The sequence below is a fragment of the Aethalodelphis obliquidens genome, unplaced genomic scaffold (assembly GCF_003676395.1).
Source record: "Aethalodelphis obliquidens isolate GAN/ISIS:26980383/991018 unplaced genomic scaffold, ASM367639v1 scaffold8, whole genome shotgun sequence".
Classification (NCBI taxonomy): domain Eukaryota; kingdom Metazoa; phylum Chordata; class Mammalia; order Artiodactyla; family Delphinidae; genus Aethalodelphis; species Aethalodelphis obliquidens.
In genome coordinates, this window is record NW_020837952.1 from 2814560 (window position 1) to 2834083 (window position 19524).

Sequence of the window (19524 nt, forward strand, 5' to 3'; positions counted from 1 at the left end):
TTATCTCTGGGCTTTCTATCCTGTTTCATTGATCTATATTTCTGTTTTTGTGCCAGTACCATGCTGTCTTGATTACTGTAGCTTTGTAGTATAGTCTGAAGTCAGGGAGCCTGATTCCTCCAGCTCCATTTTTATTTCTCAAGATTGCTTTGGCTATTCAGGGTCTTTTGTGTTTCCATACACATTGTGAAATTTTTTGTTCTATTCTGTGGAAAATGCCATTGGTAGTTTGATAGGGATTGCCTTGAATCTGTAGATTGCTTTGGGTAGTATAGTCATTTTCACAATGTTGGTTCTTCCAGTCCAAGAACATGGTATATATCTCTCCATCTGTTTGTATCATCTTTAATTTCTTTCATCAGTGTCTTATAGTTTTCTGCATACAGGTCTTTTGTCTCCTTGGGTAGGTTATTCCTAGGTATTTTATTCTTTTTGTTGCAGTGGTAAATGGGAGTGTTCCCTTAATTTCTCTTTAAGATTTTTCATCATTAGTGTACAGGAATGTGAGACATTTGTGTGCATTAATTTTGTATCCTGCTACTTTACCAAATTCATTGATTAGCTCTAGTAGTTTTCTGGTGGCATCTTTAGGATTCTCTATGTATAGTGTCATGTCATCTGCAAACAGTGACAGTTTTACTTCTTGTTTTCTGATTTGGATTCCTTTTATTTTGTTTTCTTCTCGGATTGCTGCGGCTAAAACTTCCAAAACTGTGTTGAATAATACTGGTGAGAGTGGACAGCCTTGTCTTGTTCCTCATCTTAGAGGAAATGCTTTCAATTTTTCACCATTGAGAACGATGTTGGCTGTGGTTTTGTCATATGTGGCCTTTATTACATTGAGGTAGGTTCCCTCTGTGCCTACTTTCCGGAGATTTTCTATCATAAATGGGTGTTGAATTTTGTTGAAAGCTTTTTCTGCGTCTATTGAGATGATCATATAGTTTTTCTCCTTCAATTTGTTAATATGGTTTATCACATTGATTAATTTGCATATATTGAGGAATCCTTGCATTTCTGGGATAAACCGCACATGATCGTGGTGTATGAATGTGCTGTTGGATTCTGTTTGCTAGTATTTTGTTGAGGATTTTTGCATCTGTGTTCGTCAGTGCTATTGGCCTGTAGTTTTCTTTATTTGTGACATCTTTGTCTGGGTTTGGTATCACGGTGATGTGGCCTCGTAGAATGAATTTGGGAGTGTTCCTCCCTCTGCTATATTTTGGAAGATTTTTGGAAGGATGGGTGTTAGCTCTCCTCTAAATGTTTGATAGAATTCACTTGTGAATCCCTTTGGTCCTGGACTTTTGTTTGTTGGAAGATTTTTAATCACAGTGTCAATTTCAGTGCTTGTGGTTGGTTTGTTTATATTTTCTATTTCTTCCTGGTTCAGTCTCAGGAGGTTGTGCTTTTCTAAGAATTTGTCCAGTTCTTCCAGGTTGTCCATTTTATTGGCATGTAATTGTTTGTAGTAATCTCTCATGATCCTTTGTATTTATGCAGTGTCAGTTGTTACTTCTCCTTTTTCATTTCTAATTCTATTGACTTGAGTTGTCTCCCTTTATTTCTTGATGGGTCTGGCTAGTGGTTTATCAATTTTGTTTATCTTCTCAAAGAATCAGATTTTAGTTTTATTGATCTTAGCTGTTGTTTCCTTCGTTTCTTTTTCATTTATTTCTGATCTGATCTTTATGACTTTTTTCCTTCTGCTAACTTTGGGGTTTTTTTGTTCCTCTTTTCTCTAATTGCTTCAGGTGTAAGGTTAGGCTGTTTATTTGAGATTTTTCTTGTTTCTTGAGGTAGTATTATATTGCTATAAACATCCCTCTTAGAACTGCTTTTGCTGCATCCCATAGGTTTTGGGTTGTTGTGTTTTCATTGTCATTTGTTTCTAGGTATTTTTTAATTTCCTCTTTGATTTCTTCAGTGATCTCTTGGTTATGTAGTAGCGTATTGTTTAGCCTCCATGTGTTTGTATTTTTCACAGATTTTTTTCCTGTAATTCATATCTAGTCTCATAGCATTTTGGTCAGAAAAGATACTTTATATGATTTCCATTTTCTTAAATTTACCAAGGCTTGATTTGTGACCCAAGATATGATCTATCCTGGAAAATGTTCCATGAACACTTGAGAAGAAAGTGTATTCTGTTGTTTTTGGATGGAATGTCCTATAAATATTAATTAAGTCCATCTTGTTTAATGTATCATTTAAAGCTTGTGTTTCCTTATTTATTTTCATTTTCAATGATCTGTCCATTGGTGAAAGTGGGGTGTTAAAATCCCCTACTATGATTGTGTTACTGTCGATTTCCCCTTTTATGGCTGTTAGCATTTGCCTTTTGTATTGAGGTGCTCCTATGTTGGGTGCATAAATATTTAGAATTGTTATATCTACTTCTTGGATCGATCCCTTGATCATTATGTAGTGTCCTTCTTTGTCTCTTGTAATACTCTTTATTTTAAAGTCTATTTTGTGTGATATGAGAATTACTACTCCAGCTTTCTTTTGATTTCCATTTGCATGGAATATCTTTTTCCATCCCCTCACTTTCAGTCTGTACGTGTCCCTAGGTCTGAAGTGGGTCTCTTATAGACAGCATATATACAGGTCTTGTTTTTGTACCCGTTCAGCTAGTCTATGTCTTTTGGTTGGAGCATTTAATCCATTTACATGTAAGGTAATTATCGATATGTATGTTCCTATTACCATTTTCTTAATTGTTTTGGGTTTGTTATTGTAGGTGTTTTCCTCCTCTTGTGTTTCCTGCCTAGGGAAGTTCCTTTAGCATTTGTGGTAGAGCTGGTTTGGTGGTGCTGAATTCTCTTAGCTTTTGCTTGTCTGTAAAGGTTTTAATTTCTCCATTGAATCTGAATGAGATCCTTGCTGGGTAAAGTAAATTGGTTGTAGGTTTTTCTCTTTCATCACTCTCAATATGTCCAGCTACTCCCTTCTGTCTTGCAGTTTCTGCTGAAGGATCAGCTGTTAATCTTATGAGGATTCCCTTGTATGTTATTTGTTGCTTTTACCTTACTGCTTTTAATATTTTTTCTTTATATTTAATTATTGATAGTTTGATTAATATGTGTCTTGGCGTGTTTCTCCTTGGATTTATCCTGTATGGGACTCTCTGTGCTTCCTGGACTTGATTGACTGTCTCCTTTCCCATATTAGGAATGTTTTCAATTATAATCTCTTCAAATATTTTCTCTGTCCCTCTTTTTTCTCTTCTTCTTCTGGGACACCTATAATTCGAATGTTGGTACATTTAATGTTGTCCCAGAGGTCTCTGGGACTGTCCTCAATTCTTTTCATTCTTTATTCTGCTCTGCGGTAGTTATTTCCACTATTTTATCTTCCAGGTCACTTATCCGTTCTTCTGCCTCAGTTATTCTGCTATTGATATCCTTCTAGAGAAATTTTAATTCCATTTATTGTGTTGTTCATCATTGTTTGTTTGCTCTTTAGTTCTTCTAGGTCCTTGTTAAACGTTTCTTGTATTTTCTCCATTCTGTTTCCAAGATTTTGAATAATCTTTACTATCATTACTCTGAATTCTTTTTCAGGTAGACTGCCTATTTCCTCTTCATTTGTTTGGTCTGGTGGGTGTTTACTTTGCTCCTTCATTTGCTGCGTATTTCTCTGTCTTCTCACTTTGCTTAACTTACTGTGTTTGGGGTCTCCTTTTTGCAGGCTGCAGGTTCATAGTTCTCTTTTTTTTGGTGTCTGCCCCCAGTGGGTAAGGATGGTTCAGTGGGTTGTGTAGGCTTCCTTGTGGAGGGGACTGGTGTCTGTGTTCTGGTGGATGAGGCTGGATCTTGTCTTTCTGGTAGGCAGGACCACGTCCGGTGGTGTGTTTTGGGGTGTCTGTGAACTTACTGTGGTTTTAGCAGCCTCTCTGCTGATGAGTGGGGTTGTGTTCCTGTCTTGCTAGTTGTTTGGCATAGGGTGTCCAGCAGTGTAGCTTGCTGGTCGTTGAGTGGAGCTGGGTCTTAACATTGAGATGGAGATCTCTGGGAGAGCTTTCACCATTTGATATTGCGTGGGGCTGGGAGATCTCTGGTGGACCAATGTCCTGAACTTGCCTCTCCCACCTCAGAGGCACAGCCCTGACGCCTGGCTGGAGCACCAAGAGCCTGGCATCCACACGGCTCAGAAGAAAAGGGAGGGAGGGAGGAAGGAAGGGAGTGGGGGGAGGGAGGGAGGGAAGAAAGAATAAAATAAAGTTATTAAAATAAAAAATATGTTATTAAAAATAAAAAAGTAATTCAAAAAAAGAAAGAGAGCAACCAAACAAAAAAATCCACCAGTGATAACAAGTGCTAAAAACTATAGTAACAAACAAACAAACAAACAAAACGGATAGACAGAACCCTAGGACAAATGGTAAAGGCTAAGCTATACAGACAAAATCACAGAAAGAAGCATACACATACACACTCACAAAAGGAGAAAAAGGAAAACTATATATATTTTAAAAAAAAAGGAAGAGAGCAACCAAATCAATAAACAAATCTATCAATGATAATAAGCTCTATGTACTAAACTAAGATAAACATAAAACCAGAAACAGATGCAGAAAGCAAACCCCAAGTCTACAGTTGTTCCCAAAGTCCACCCCCTCAATTTTGGGATGATTCGTTGTCTATTCAGGTATTCCACAGATGCAGGGTACATCAGGTTGACTGTGGAGATTTAATCCGCTGCTCCTGAGGCTGCTGGGAGACATTTCCCTTTCTCTTCTTTGTTCGCACAGCTCCTGTGGTTCAGCTTTGGATTTGGCCCCACCTCTGCGTGTAGGTTGTCTGAGGGCGTCTGTTCTTCGCTCAGACAGGACGGGGTTAAAGGAGCAGCTGAATCGGGGGCTCTGGCTCACTCAGGCCGGGGGGAGGGAGGGGTGCGGATGCGGGGCGAGCCTTCATTGGCAGAGGCCGGAGTGACGTTGCAACAGCCTGACGCGCGCTGTGCGTTCTCCTGGGGAAGTTGTCCCTGGATCATGGGACCCTGGCAGTGGCAGCTGCACAGGCTCCAGGAGGGGAGGTGTGGATAGTGACCTGTGCTTGCACACAGGCTTCTTGGTGGCTGCAGCAGCGGTCTTACCGTTTCATGCCCGTCTCTGGTGTCCGCACTGGTAGCCGCGGCTCACGCCCGTCTCTGGAGCTCATTTAGGCGTTGCTCTGAATCCCCTCTCCTCGTGCATCCCGAAAGCATGGTCTCTTGCCTCTTAGGCAGGTCCAGACTTTTTCTCGGACTCCCTCCCAGCTAGCTGTGGCGCACTGGCCCCCCTCAGGCTGTGTTCACGCAGCCAACCCCAGTCCTCTCCCTGGGATCCGACCGAAGCCCGAGCCTCAGCTCCCAGCCCCCGCCCACCCTGGCAGGTGAGCAAACAAGCCTGTCGGGCTGGTGAGTGCTGGTTGGCACTGATCCTTCGTGCAGGAATCTCTCCACTTTGCCCTCTGCACCCCTGTTGCTGCACTCTCCTCTGTGGCTCCAAAGCTTCCCTCCCGCCCACCCCCTGTCTCCGCCAGTGAAGGGGCTGCCTACTGTGTGGAAACTTTTCCTCCTTCACAGCTCCCTCCCAGGGAGTTTCTTGCCTTTTGGGAAGTCTGAGGTCTTTTGCTAGCGTTCAGTAGGTGTTCTGTAGGAGCCGTTCCTCATGTAGATGTATTTTTGATGTATTTGTGGGGAGGAAGGTGATCTCCACGTCTCACTCCTCCCCCATCTTGAAGCTATCAAGGTATCAGAGGACCATACAGTCTCTGTCACAACTACTCAACTCTGCCTTTACAGAGTGAAAGCAGCCATAGGCTAACAGATGCATGTGGTTGTGTTCTGATAAAACTGTTTATAAGAAGAGACATGGGCTATTAGTTTGTTGACCCGTGTTCTAGAGAAATAAGACTTAGCAAATGAAACAAGGTGTGAATATATCAAGAATCAGTACAGGTCTTCTGGGAAATGGATTATCAATAGGATTTAGGTTGGTTAAAAACTTCCATTTATAACCCCAGACGTTACACTTAAAAGTCTCAGTGTTGAAATTGTTCTGCTCAGATATTTTATAATAAAACTCTCAGCTACTAGGAACCATCAAAAATAAACATTTCTAGATCCATAAAAGCACTTTAATAGAGAGCACCCTAAAATATACTATTCCTTGCCTTCTTAAAAACAGTATATAAGGGCTTCCCTGGTGGCGCAGTGGTTGAGAGTCCGCCTGCCGATGCAGGGGACGTGGGTTCGTGCCCCGGTCCGGGAAGATCCCACATGCCGTGGAGCAGCTGGGCCTGTGAGCCATGGCCGCTGAGCCTGCGCGTCCGGAGCCTGTGCTCCGCAACGGGAGAGGCCACAGCAGTGAGAGGCCCGCGTACTGCAAAAAAACACAAAAATAGTATATAAAAAAATAATCTTTTTTTAAAAAAGGAAACCTGTTTTATTACATCTTCTGACTTCGTGGGTCAGGAATTTGGGCAGGGCTCAGATGGGTGATTCTTATGCTCCACATGGTGTCACCTGGGGTCCGTCACTAAGTACTTTTCACCTGGTCTGTAAGGTCCAGGATGGCTTCAGTGACATGTCTGGTTTTTGGCAGAGGCAGATGGAAGGCTGGGCTCAGCTGGGACTGTGGACTAGAGGTCCTACACCTGGCTTCTCTAGCATGCTAACCGTTTTTTAAAATTGCTATGACTTTGTCGTTAAACATCTCAGTTCCTGTAGTACTGTGATTCCGTCAGCCTTTGCTGAGGTTTGTGGGGCTGTTACTTGCACTCCCCAGACCACTGTCTTTCAGTCTGCTTTTTTCTTTTTGGGTTTCATAAGCCAATTCTTAGCTGTGGTCTGGAGCAATGCATTTGCTGGGTAGGTGACATCTTCCTATAGTGGGCACTTAATTTGCTGTGTGAAGGTACCCTTCTGGGCACAGCTAAATGATATTTAAGAAACTTAAAATACTCCTTAAAAGAAGCAGCAAATTCCTGCAATATGCGACAACATGGATGAACCTGGAAGACATGATACTGAGTGAATTAAGCCAATCATAGAAGGACAAATACTGTATGATTCCACTCATATGAGGAATCTAAAATAGTCAAACTCATAGAAGCAGAGAGTAGAATGGTGGTTGCCAGGGGTTTGGGAGTGGGGGAAATGGGGAGTTGCTACTCAGTGGGTAAAAAGTTTTAGTTACGCAGGATGAATAAGTTCCGGAGATCTGCCGTACGACATCATGCCTGTAGTTTACAATGCTGTACTGTACACTTAACAGTTTGTTAAAAGATTATATGTCATGTTAAATATTCTTACCACAGTTTAAAAAAAAATATGACTTAGGAGCTAACACCATTTGAAAAAAAAGGCACTAAAATGTCAGAACTTAAAGTGTTTCTCTTCTGCTTATTTTACTGCTTATTTTCTCTGCCCCATATTCTTGGTAAACAGTAAATGTTGGGAGGACAGAATATAAGGACAGGCCAGGGACTAGAAAGGGATAAGTTCAATGGTGATTCCAGTTGGAAGAGGGGCTAGTAAGACGTGACTTGAAGGTGTGTTTGCACAATAACCACCCTAGTTTTGTTTTAATGACGTTTACTTGGAGTAACTTACGATGGGGAGGCCAAAGCTCCGCAAGCTATGCTTTGTGCAACTATGCAGGATTGGGGGGCATGTACACCCCACCCCACCTGCCATTCTCCCACTTGACCAGTCCTTGGAGTCTCTGGAATGGCCTTTTCATTTACTTATATTTCCCGTCGCCTGTTGACAGTTACAGCTCCAAGATGATATTTTTTTAGCCTGGATGTCTTTGTATCTTTTTAACATATTTACGTTAAATAAAGCTCTCTGACCCTTTACTGGAGATGGGGTAATAGTACCTACCTCAAAGTTTGTGGAAATGCTGTAAAGTGCTCAGAAAACATCAGCTATTATTGTCATCTGATAACCATCTTCCAAACTTCCTGTTTCAGAAACTGATTCAGCAGTACAGAAAGAACATAGAAACCAGACACCTGCTCCATCTGCAGCTCAAACTTCCGCTCCTTCTAAGTACCACCGAAGTCGATCTGGGGGAGCCAGGGATGAACGATACCGATCAGGTGAGAGGGAACTGAAAATTACCAGTGGAACAGTTTTTACTAACTGTAGTGTGAACTGTATATCCTGAGATATATGTTTATTTTTTTCCCTTGAAGTGCCAACAGGTGTATATTAACTAGTACCTGTTACGTGCCAGGTGTAGTAGGTAACTCTTATTTGCTGGGGATACAGCCCCAAATAAGACATTTCTGCCCTCAAGGGCAGAAGAGGAGCCAGGCAAGTACAAAGGCACTGTGCATAAATAAGAAGGCAGAGGGCTAGGGTCTCATGGGATGGTACTGGGAGAACTCAGTAGGCTCTGTTTGAAGAGACATGTCCTTCTGTGTTTGCCAGAGCTGTTGATTAGTCTCTTAACTGAGGGAGCTGGAACAAAAACTCAACAGTGAAATTTCAGATTGGTAAATTCTTAAACTTTATTTCTTCTCACCCAGGAAAAACCCATGGGAAAGGAAAAGGTGATGTGCTGTGGCTGGCAGTGGGGGCATGCTCCTGCCACACCGTGTCCAGCACTGATGAGCAAAAATGAATCATAGACCCTCAGGGGGACGTGTGGCCTAGTGAGCTCATCCCATGCCCACCTGCTGTCCACTGCACTAGGATAGTCTCCGCAGCATGTTTATTGTTTTAAGGACTAGCAGAATTAAGCCAGAAGACTAACTGGAATGTTATTTTACTTTCTCCAGATTTTTGTCTCCCTTATACCAGCCAAGGTTACCTTATCCTTTTCTTGAATTGAAAAACAGGGTTTATATCAACCCTCTCAGAAACTGCTTTAGAGGATGGTTATTTTGTGAGCTGATATTATTAGATATATATTTTCACACACTGGAAGGAAGGAGGGAATGAGAAGTGTTCAGTCAGAAAGATAGAGGTTGCATGCCACAACAGAATCTCCCCTTGTACCAAACCTGGTGTTGAGTGATCAGAGGAGGCTTTCTCAGAGAATAAAACATCTGAACGATGTCATGGCAGCCAGACAGAGTTAGGGAAATAGCATCAGATAGTAAACCTGAAAGTAGTTCATTATGACTGAAACTTAGAAAGCAAGGGCCCAGAACGAGGTGGGAGATGAGGCTAGAAGATGATCAGAGACTTGAGGAATCTTGAATACCGTTGAAGGATTTTCAGCAGAGCAGTAACACAGATTTGTAATCTGTTCTAGTAACTTGCGCCAGCTGCACAGGGCCTAACATACCTAAGAGGTAAATAAATATTTTGGAGAAAGGAAGGAAAAAAAGTAGTATTAGTTAGGGAATGGATTAGAGGGAGGTAAGGCTAGATTTGGAAAAACATATCAGGAGCTCCTGTTTGTCACCAAGACCCCAGCCCGATTTCCCAGCACCTGGTGTTGCTTTTAGAGGCTGGGGCTCAGGTGCTGCAGGAGCAGCAGGTTCTAACCAGTCCAGAAGGGCTCTAGCCTGTACAGCTCTCATCCCTGGCCTTCTGGGAAGATTTTTGTTTTTTGTTTTAACTTTGACTTTCTCTTTGGTTTTACAGCAGATAACAAAAGGATTAGTAAGGAACCCCAAAGAGGATTCTCTATACTCTATGTCCAAGCTGATCACATAGAGAAAAAAGGCTTTAGCCAGCTGATTCAATAGTGTAAAACTTTGATGTACACCTACCAAAACCCAACTATCCTTTTTTTCTTTAATATCCTTATTTATTTATTTGTTTGTTTATTTATTTATTTATGGCTGCATAGGGTCTTCGTTGCTGCGTGCAGGCTTTCTCTAGTTGTGGCGAGCGGGGGCTACTCTTTGTTGCAGTGCGTGGGCTTCTCGTTGTGGTGGCTTCTCTCTTGCGGAGCATGGGCTCTAGGCATGCGGGCTTCGGTAGTTGTGGCTCATGGGCTCTAGAGCACGGGCTCAGTAGTTGTGATGCACAGACTTAGTTGCTCCACGGCATGTGGGATCTTCCCAGACCAGGGATCGAACCCGTGTTCCCTGCATTGGCAGGCGGATTCTTAACCACTGCGCCACCAGGGAAGCCCCAACTATCTTTTATACCAATTCTTTCAGATTTACCCCCAATATTAGAAAGTATACTCTGTGAATCAAACACTGGTTAGCAGACTGTGGTTAGGTGCAGGGGTATTGAAGAGGGTTTAATAGTTGGGTCTCGGTTATTTGTCTCACTAGGACTTTTTTTTTTAGGGTAGTAGCGAGAAGAAGGCCAGAGAGTAGGTAAAGTAGGGAACAGAGGTGATTTTAAAACCCTGAAGATATTGAAAGTTATGAGAGTTCTGCAATACTGTCATGAGCGGGGAACATGAAAGAGGAGGCCTGCAAGCATGAATTTTGGCTAAACATCACATTTTTCCATGTTAGGGTGTGCCCAACTAAATAACAAAGCAAAGCTGAGCACACGACGAGAATTCTAGCTTTGGTGAGTAAGAAGAAACCAACGGTAGCCGCAGAAGTAGAGCAAATAAGTTGTAGAAATCTATGGGACTGGAACTTCGCCTCTTTGCCGCTCCATTCATAGGAAGGGTTACGTTTACATGTCACATGCAAAAATAGCTTAAGAATGGAGGGTATGTTCAGAAAAAATTACAAGCATTCAGATTAAAGTGATGGGTACACAGAAAGGATTTAATATTGATTTCAGTGAATGTAACTTGAAAATCCTCTCTTATTTGGTGGAGGCTTATTAATACCTACCACATTTCAACTAATCATAATCAAATCTAAATAGACTTAGTGTTTCATGTTTCAGACATGGTGTAAAGAGCTTTTATTTATTCAGAGTTTAGATTATCTGCCCTTATTCTGTTCTTTGTGCTTAGCCAAGAGGGTCTGACATTTCAAATACACTAATTTAGTACCTCCTTTACCTGCCCATCAAAGCAGGATACACACATGTGTTATGGTCACAAGTGTAGTCACAGTCAGTGCCTGAGATGGAAGGTCGCTCTGACAACTTCTTTAATGTTAATCTTTTGAGCAGTTAGCTCAAACAAAACAAAACAAAAAAAGGTCTTTAAAGGAGCAGTTGTATCACCTTATTCAGCTCAAACGTTCGTGCTGGAAAATGAAACCCAGCTTTCTGGTGCTCCTGGCAGAGACATCCAAAGTCAGCCGCGTCTGGGGACTGAACTTCGGAAGTGATTTCTCTATCAGAGATCAAGATGAATTGTATACTGCTGAATGAGTCAAATCCAGTCACAAGAGCTGCCTGTTCTTATCGATAAAGAGGCTTTGCTAACACAGGAACTGTGAACATCTCCTTTTGACACACGTGTATGGGCCAGGGCTTCTCATGTTAGGAAATAAATGGGTGGTTTGATTTGTTCTGTGGTCGATGCTAAGAATCCTTATGGCAGAGAAGAACATGCTCTTTAATTATTACTTATCCAGATATCGTGGGCCTTCTAAAGCTTGACTAATGTGAACAAGTCCCTAGTTTTCGCAGGTTTGCTTTCACATGTTTCATGTCTCGTGCAGCAGTACTTTTGACTAAAAAGTATGAGCATTTAATGTGCTGTCTTTCTGTTGAGAAAGCGCTTTTTCTCAGTATAAGCGATTATTCATTGGTTTTCCAAGACAGCTAAGAACCATAGTTTCATCTAATATAAGAAGGACACTTTTCACATTCTAGCATACCTGAAAGCAGGATATCTTTTAAACATTTTTTTTTTTGGCTCTGCCATGTGTGTTGTGGGATCTTAGTTCCCTGACCAGGGATTGAACGTGGGCTCTCAGCAGTGAGAGCACGGAGTCCTAACCACTGGACTGCCAGGGAATTCCCTCAGGATATCTTTTTTTTTTTTTTTTTTTTAATCTGGACGATATCTTTTATATAAGGTGGCATCATAGATTCAGTAAAATGACAATCTTGATTCAACTAAGTAAACCTCAGGGACACTAAAATAGTATAATAAATATAAATGCAGTATAAAATTATTTCATTTCAGAGACAAAAGTACGTTGGTACTGTGGTCTTAAAAGTAACAGCACAACAGTTTGGCACTATCTTTTAAACTTTAAGTATTCATACACTTTGACCCAGAAATTCTCCTTCTAAGAATTTGCACCTACGTATGTACACAAAAATATATATATACGAAAATGTTTGTTATCGTATTGTTCATAATAAATACAATGATTAAATAAGTTATAGTAGGTCCACACAATGGAATTCTGTGAAAGCTGGTTTAAAACTTCTGTGAAGGCTCGTGGAAAAACAATGAGGTTATTAGATTTATTTGAGCAGATATGGAGAGATGTACAAAATACATTTTTAAGTAATAAATACAAGACAGTATGTAGCATATGATCTAAATTTTGTAAATATTAATACTAACAATTACATATATTATTATGTACACAGATACAGAAATCTGGAAAAATATATACCAGACTATTGAGGTGGGATTATTTCTGGGAAGTGATGGGTCTAGGGAAAATTTTCACTGCAGCATTCTATGTGTTTAGGTCTTTCCCCAATATGTATATTAATTTTTTCCAGGATTTTTGTTGTTGTGGTAAAATGCAAAATGCATATAACAAAATTTATGTATACTAATTTTAAACAAAAAATAACAAAGATTGTTTTCTTTTTTTAAATCGAGGTATAATTGACATATAACAAGACATGAGTTTCAGGTATATACCATAATGACTTAATATTTGTATGTATTGTGAAGTGATCACCACAATAGGTTTCATTAACATCTGTCGCCTTTCATAGTTACAAAAATTTCTTTTTCTTGTGATGACAACTTTTAAGACGTTCTCTTTTAGCAACTTTCAAATGTGCAATACAGTATTATTAAGTATAGTCACCATTCCATCCCATGACTTATTTATTTTCTAACTGGAAGTTTGTAAAAGATAGTTATTAAGGTGATATCCCTGGATAAAATATTTAAAGCCTTACATCAGTTGTTCTTAGTGATTTTTACTCTAAGTGTGGATTTTTCTGACTTAATTCTGTGAGCTAAATGCAACAATGACTACCTCTGTCACCTTGAGAACTTTCTTTCTCTATGCAAATATGATCTCTGATATGGTGACATTTGCCAAGGTGGCTGCCACTGGCACACCAGGACCATTTTATTTCTTTAGTAATACACTTCCTCATACCAAGGAAGATAAATTGAGTTCAGTTCAGTTAAGCAAGCATTTATTATAGACCTCCTATGAGTTGAGCACAGTTGAGATGCTAGAGAAACACAGGACTCCTTTCTTAAACACAGAAATCCTTTATACAAGGTAGAGGCAGCATAGAAGAGGGGGTGACAGGGGAAGGAGCCCCTGGGCACCAGGCACTGTCAGCGGCAGGCTTCGTGGAGGTGGTGAAGTCCGAGCCATTTTGAACAATGAATAACTGTTTGCTATATAGGTATTCCAGGCTAAAGAAACATAATTTGTAAAGGCAGGGGAATGTGAAATGCAAAATTAAAATTTCACTGCTCCTCCCCACCAGCAGATAGAGTAGTGCCAAAATTAATGTGATATCCTAATGTTCCAGAAGTTAATAGTTGCTGCCTCTGCCATAATTAAAGATGTGAAAGTGATCAGTACCTTAGAAATCGGTAAAAATTGCATGACTACTAATTGGCTTACAGGTAACTCCTTGAACTCTACTTCTCTACCTAAACGACTCAACCTGCCCACACATCTGCCTTTCAATCTGTCCTCATCTATCTGTTTGTCTGTCTATAAGTAGTGTCCTAGCAGGTAAGGGCACTTGGTGTCTGTTCTGCCCCTGGTCCTTAACGCCCAGCTGTGCCACTTATGTACCATGTCTTAACCACTTCATAACAACAAGCCAAGGATAGGAGCAGCTACTTAAAAAATGTAAAATAACATTTTCCACTTAACTTTTTGGGAAAGATGACAAAACATGGCCCAGTATTGTCCACAGATGTGGGGAAATGGACAGTCTCTCACCTCGTTGGTAGAAGTGTTATTTCTTTTATTACTAATGAGACTGGACATTTTATTTTATTTTATTTTATTTTTTTTGCGGTACGCGGACCTCTCACTGTTGTGGCCTCTCCCGTTGCAGAGCACAGGCTCCGGACGCGCAGGCTCAGCGGCCATGGCTCACGGGCCCAGCTGCTCCACGGCATGTGGGATCCTCCCAGACCAGGGCACGAACCCGTGTCCCCTGCATCGGCAGGCGGACTCTCAACCACTGCGCCACCAGGGAAGCCCCAAGACTGGACATTTTAGAATATGTTTATTTTCCATTTGTGCTGCCTCTGTAAACTACCTGTCCATTGCCTACGCCTACTTTTTTTCTAAGTTGGGTTCTTTTTTTTTTTTCTTATTTGTAAGAGTTTTTCTAATCCTAGGGATGCTAACATTTAAATTAACTAGAGGTATTAACCAACACAAAGAGACAAGAGAAATCAATTAGAGGTGTAAGAATTAGAAAAGAGGTGAAGCTGTATTTGCAGTTGGTATGATAATTCATTTTAAAAACCCAGGAGAATTGATGACAGAATTAATGAAATAATTTAGTCAAGTAGCAAGATCTGAAACTAGTATAGAAACCAGTAGCCTTCATATATGCAAACAATAACTGGTCAAAAGATATAAAGGTAGAGCAAACCTCATTTACAAAAGCAATAAAGAAGATAAAACGTATTTAGGAATAAACTTCAGGACTGTGTAAAATCTTTATAAAGGAAACTTTAAAACACTCTGAATGACACAAAGTAGACATGATAAATGGAAAGGCATCCCTTGTTCTTAGATAGGATGATTCAACATCACAAAAATGTTAGGACTCCAAAAATTAGTTTATAAGTTTAATCCAATTCCAATAAAAACACTATCAAATTTATTTATGGAGCTAGAAAAGATATTTTTGAAGTTCATTTGGAACAATAAACACGTAAGGATAGCTAGGAAACACTGAGAAAGAAAACCTAAAAGATATTAAAATATACTCCAAAGACTGTATAATTAAAACAGTGTGGTATGGCATACAAATTGGCAGACAGACCATTGGAATAGAATAACAAGTTCAGAAATAGACCAAAGTACATCTGGGATTTATTATATGATAAAGATAGCATTGTGAATCACTTGGGTGAAAAAGTACTTTTTATTAGTAAACAATGCTAGGACAACAGGAAAAAGATTAAGATAAATCCATACCTCACACCATATACAAGCAAAAACTTCAAATGGATCAGAGATCTACAAGTAAAAAAGAAACCATATAAATACCTAAAGAAAATATTAGTCAATTTTTTAATAATCTAAGCTTATGGAAAGCCTATGGGAAGGCTTTCTGAGACTCAAAATCGAGATGTGATACAACGACACAAAATTTTTTTTACTGAGGTAAAAACACATAACATAGAATTACCCTCTTAAAATTTTTAAGTGTACATTATATTGTTAACCATATGCACATTGTTGTACAACAGCTCTTTAGAACCTTTTCATCTTGCATGACCGAAACTTTATACTCATTGATCAACAACTCTGTTTCTCCCTCCTGCAGCCAACCACCATTCTACTCCCTACATCTATGAATTTGAGTACTTTAGATACTTCTTATAAGTGGTATATATTTGTTTTGTGTGTGTGGGTGACTGGCTTATTTCACTTAGCATGTCAGTGTTGTAGCATATGACAGGATTTTCTTCTTTTTTAAAGCTGAGTAATAGTCTATTGTATGTATATACCACATTTTCTTTATTCATTCATCCACTCATGAACATTTAGGTTGCTTCCACATCTTGGCTATTGTAAATATGCTGCAATGAACATGGTTGTGCAAATATCTCTTCAAGACCCTGCTTTCAGTTCTTTTGGATATATACCCCAAAAGTAGGATTGTTTTGGGTAGTTCTATTTTTAATTTTTTTGTGGAACCTCCATACTGTTTTCCATAGCAACTGTAACATTGCAGTCGCACCAAGAGTGCACAAAGGTTCCAATTTCTTCACCTCCCTGCCAACATTTGTGATTTTCTGGTTTTTCTTGGTTTTTTTAAAAGTGACCATTTTGTCTTCTTTGGAGAAATATCTGTTCAAGTCCCTTGCCCATTTAAAATTGGGTTATTTGAGATTTTGTTGTTGTTATTGAGTTGTAGGAGTTCTTTACATATTCTACCTATTAACTCCTTATCGAGTATATGGTTTGCAAATATGTTCTCTGATTCAATAGGTTGCCTTTTCACTCTGTTGTTTCCTTTGTTGTGCAGAAGTTTTAAAGTTTGGTGTAGTCCTATTTCTATTTTCTGCTTGGATGTCCAAGCAAATTATTACCCATTCCAAGGTCATGAAGTTTTTTCCCCTGTGTTTTCTTCTAGGGGTTTTATAGTTTCAGGTCTTATGTTTAGGTCTTTAATTCATTTTGATTAATTTTTGTATATGGTGAAAGGTAAGGGTCCAACTTCATTCTTTTACATATGGATATTCCAGTTTCTCCAGCACCATTTGTTTCTATCAAGACTGTCGTTTCCCTGTTGTATAGTCTTGACACCCTTGTTGAAGACCGTTTGACCATATACACCAAGATAATTTCTGGGCTCTCCGGTCTGTTCCATTGTTCTACATGTCTGTCTTGATGCCAATATCATGGTCTTGGTTACTGTAACTTTGTGATGTGTTTTGAAATCAGGAAGGGTGAAGCCTTTAGCTTTGTTTTTCTTTCTCAAGATTGTTTTGGCTATTTGGAGTCTTTTGAGATTCCATATGCATTTGGGAATTTTGTTTTGTTAATTCTTCAAAAAGTGCCATTGGGATTTTGATAGAAATTACATTAAATCTCTAGATTGCTTTGGGTAATATGGACATTTTAACAATATTAAGTCTTCTAACCCATGAACATTGGATGTCTTTCCATTTATTTTTGTCTCCTATTTCTTTCATCAATGTTTTATAGCGTACACATCTTTCACCTCCTTGGTTATGTTTATTCCTGAGTGTTTTATTCTTTTTGATGCTATTGTAAGTAAGATTTTTTTTTTTACTTTTCAGATGATTTGTTTTTAGTGTTCAGAAATACAACTGATTCTTGTATGTTGATTTTCTATCCTGCAATTGCTGAATTTGTTTATTAGTTCTAACAGTTTTTTTTTTTCTAAAAGTTTTATATGTGAGATCTCACGGGTTTCCTACATATAACATCATGTCTTCCACAAACAGAAACAGTTTTACTTCTTCTTTTCCAATTTGGATGCATTTTATTTCTTTTTCTTACCTAATTGTTCTGGCTATGATGTCCAGTACTGTGTTGAAAGAGTGTGAGAGTGGGCATCCTTGCCTTATTCCTTAGGAGGAAAAGCTTTCAGCTTTTCACTGTTGAATATGATGTTGACTGTGGGTTTTTCATGTATGATCATTATTATCTTGAGCTAATTTCCTTCTGTTCCTGGTTTGTAGCATGTTTTTATCATAAAAGGATGTTAATTTTGTCAGATGCTTTTTCTGCATCTGTTGAGATGATCATATGAGTTTTGACCTTTGTTCTATTAGAGTTTTACAGATATTGAGTTGAATTTGTTCACATTTGTTGAATCAGCTTAGGTATGGTATGTATGGTCTTTTTAATGGTCATGCTGTATGGTCCTTTTAATGTGCTGTTGAATTTGGTTTGTTAGTATTTTGTTCAGGAATTTTGCATTAATAATCAGGGATTTTGGTGTGTAGTTTTCTTTTCTTGTAGTATCTTTGCCAGGCTTTGGTATCAGGATAAGGCTGGCCTTATAAAATGAATTTGGAAATGTTCCCTCCTCTTCAGGTTTTTGGAAGAGTTTCAGAAGAATTGGTGTTAATTCTTCTTAAAGTGTTTTGTAGAATTCTCCAGTGAGACCTGGGCTTTTCTTTCTTGGAAGGTTTTTGGTTACAGAGTCAGTCTCCTTATTAGTAATCAGTCTGTTCCAATCTTCTGTTTCTTCATGATTTAATCTTGGTAGGTTATATGTTTTCTAGGGACTTGTCCATTTCTTTTAGGTTATCCAATTTATGGTGCATAATTATTCAGTGTCTTATAATCTTTTTTATTTCTGTGACATCAGTTGAAATATTTCCTCTTTCATTTCTGATTTTAGTTATTTGTCTTTTCTTAATCTAGCTAAAATTTTGTCAACTTCGTTCATCTTTTCAAAAAATTAACTCTTATTTTTGTTGATTGTTTTCAGTTGTTTTTTTTATTCTCTATTTTGTTTATTTCTACTCAAATCCTTGTTATTTCCTCCTTTTGCTAACTTTGGTTTTAATTTGGTCTTTTCTGAGTTCCTGCAGTTGTGCATTTAGGTTGCTAATTTGAAATCTTACATAAATTTTTTATTAAAAAACAACGTTTGCGTGGCAATAAACCACTGCAAACAATATCAAATGACAAACTGAAAGAAAATATTTCTAACATATCTCAGAGATAAAGGGCTAATATCCTTTATATATGAAAAACTTTTAAAAATCAAACGAAAATAGGGGCTTCCCTGGTGGTGCAGTGGTTGAGAGTCCACCTGCGGATGCGGGGGACATGGGTTCGTGCCCTGGTCCGGGAGGATCCCACATGCGGCGGAGCGGCTGGGCCCGTGAGCCATGGCCGCTGAGCCTGCATGTCTGGAACCTGTGCTCCGCAATGGGAGAGGCCACAACAGTGAGAGGCCCGTGTACTGAAAAAAAAAAAAAAAAAAAAAATCAAGGGAAAATAAACTGAGAATCCCAATGGAAAAATGGTAAAGTGACATGAACATTCACTTCACTTTCAAACAAACAAATATTAAATGGCTCTAAAATCCTCTGTAAAGATGTTTAATCTCACTAATGATAAAAGAGGTGCAAATTTAAAGTTTAAATTTAAATACTGAGGGAATTTCCCTGGCAGTCCAGTGGTTAGGACTCCACGCTTCCACTGCAGGGGGCCTGGGTTCGATCCCCGGTTGGGGAACTAAGGTCTTGCATGCCGCACAGTGCAGCCAAAGAAAAACAAAAAATAACATAAAATAGTACCATTTCTCAGCCACTGAACTGGCAACAGTGAAAAGGTAGATAACACACTTTGAAGGTGAGGCTATGGGGAAACAGGCACACCTATACATTGTTGATAGTACTACAATATGACAAAGCTCTTTCAGAGGGGAATTTGGCAAGATGTAACAAAATTTAAAATGTATTCAATTTTTGATTTAGGAGTCTCACTTGTAAGAGGTTATCCTGAAGATATATTGTCATCAGTATAAAAATACATTTGCACAAGGCTGTTTGTTGTATCATTATTTGTAATTGTAAAATATTGGAAACACTTAAATGCCCACACATAGGATAGTAGTAGAATAAACTGTGGTATACAATGGAGTGCTATCTATGCTGCTTTAAAGAATGAAAAAGATCTCTAGTAGCTGATACAGAATGAATTCCAGGATCTATTGTTAAGTGAAAAAAGCATAGTGCAAAACAGTATATATTGTATGCTACCTTTTGTGTATGAAAGACAGGGATATGAGAAAATA

The 19524-nt window shown here is 39.1% G+C and overlaps 1 protein-coding gene across 5 annotated transcripts in view; it reads left to right on the forward strand.

The window, feature by feature from the left end:
* DIP2B (DIP2 acetate--CoA ligase B (putative)) overlaps window positions 1-19524 on the forward strand; it is a 236316-nt gene that overhangs the window by 133813 nt on the left and 82979 nt on the right. For all 5 annotated transcript variants that reach the window (XM_027106260.1, XM_027106264.1, XM_027106262.1 and 2 more), the window contains one exon: window positions 7965-8093. In XM_027106260.1, the coding sequence (XP_026962061.1) occupies window positions 7965-8093 (129 nt within the window). The remainder of the gene's footprint in view (window positions 1-7964; window positions 8094-19524) is intronic.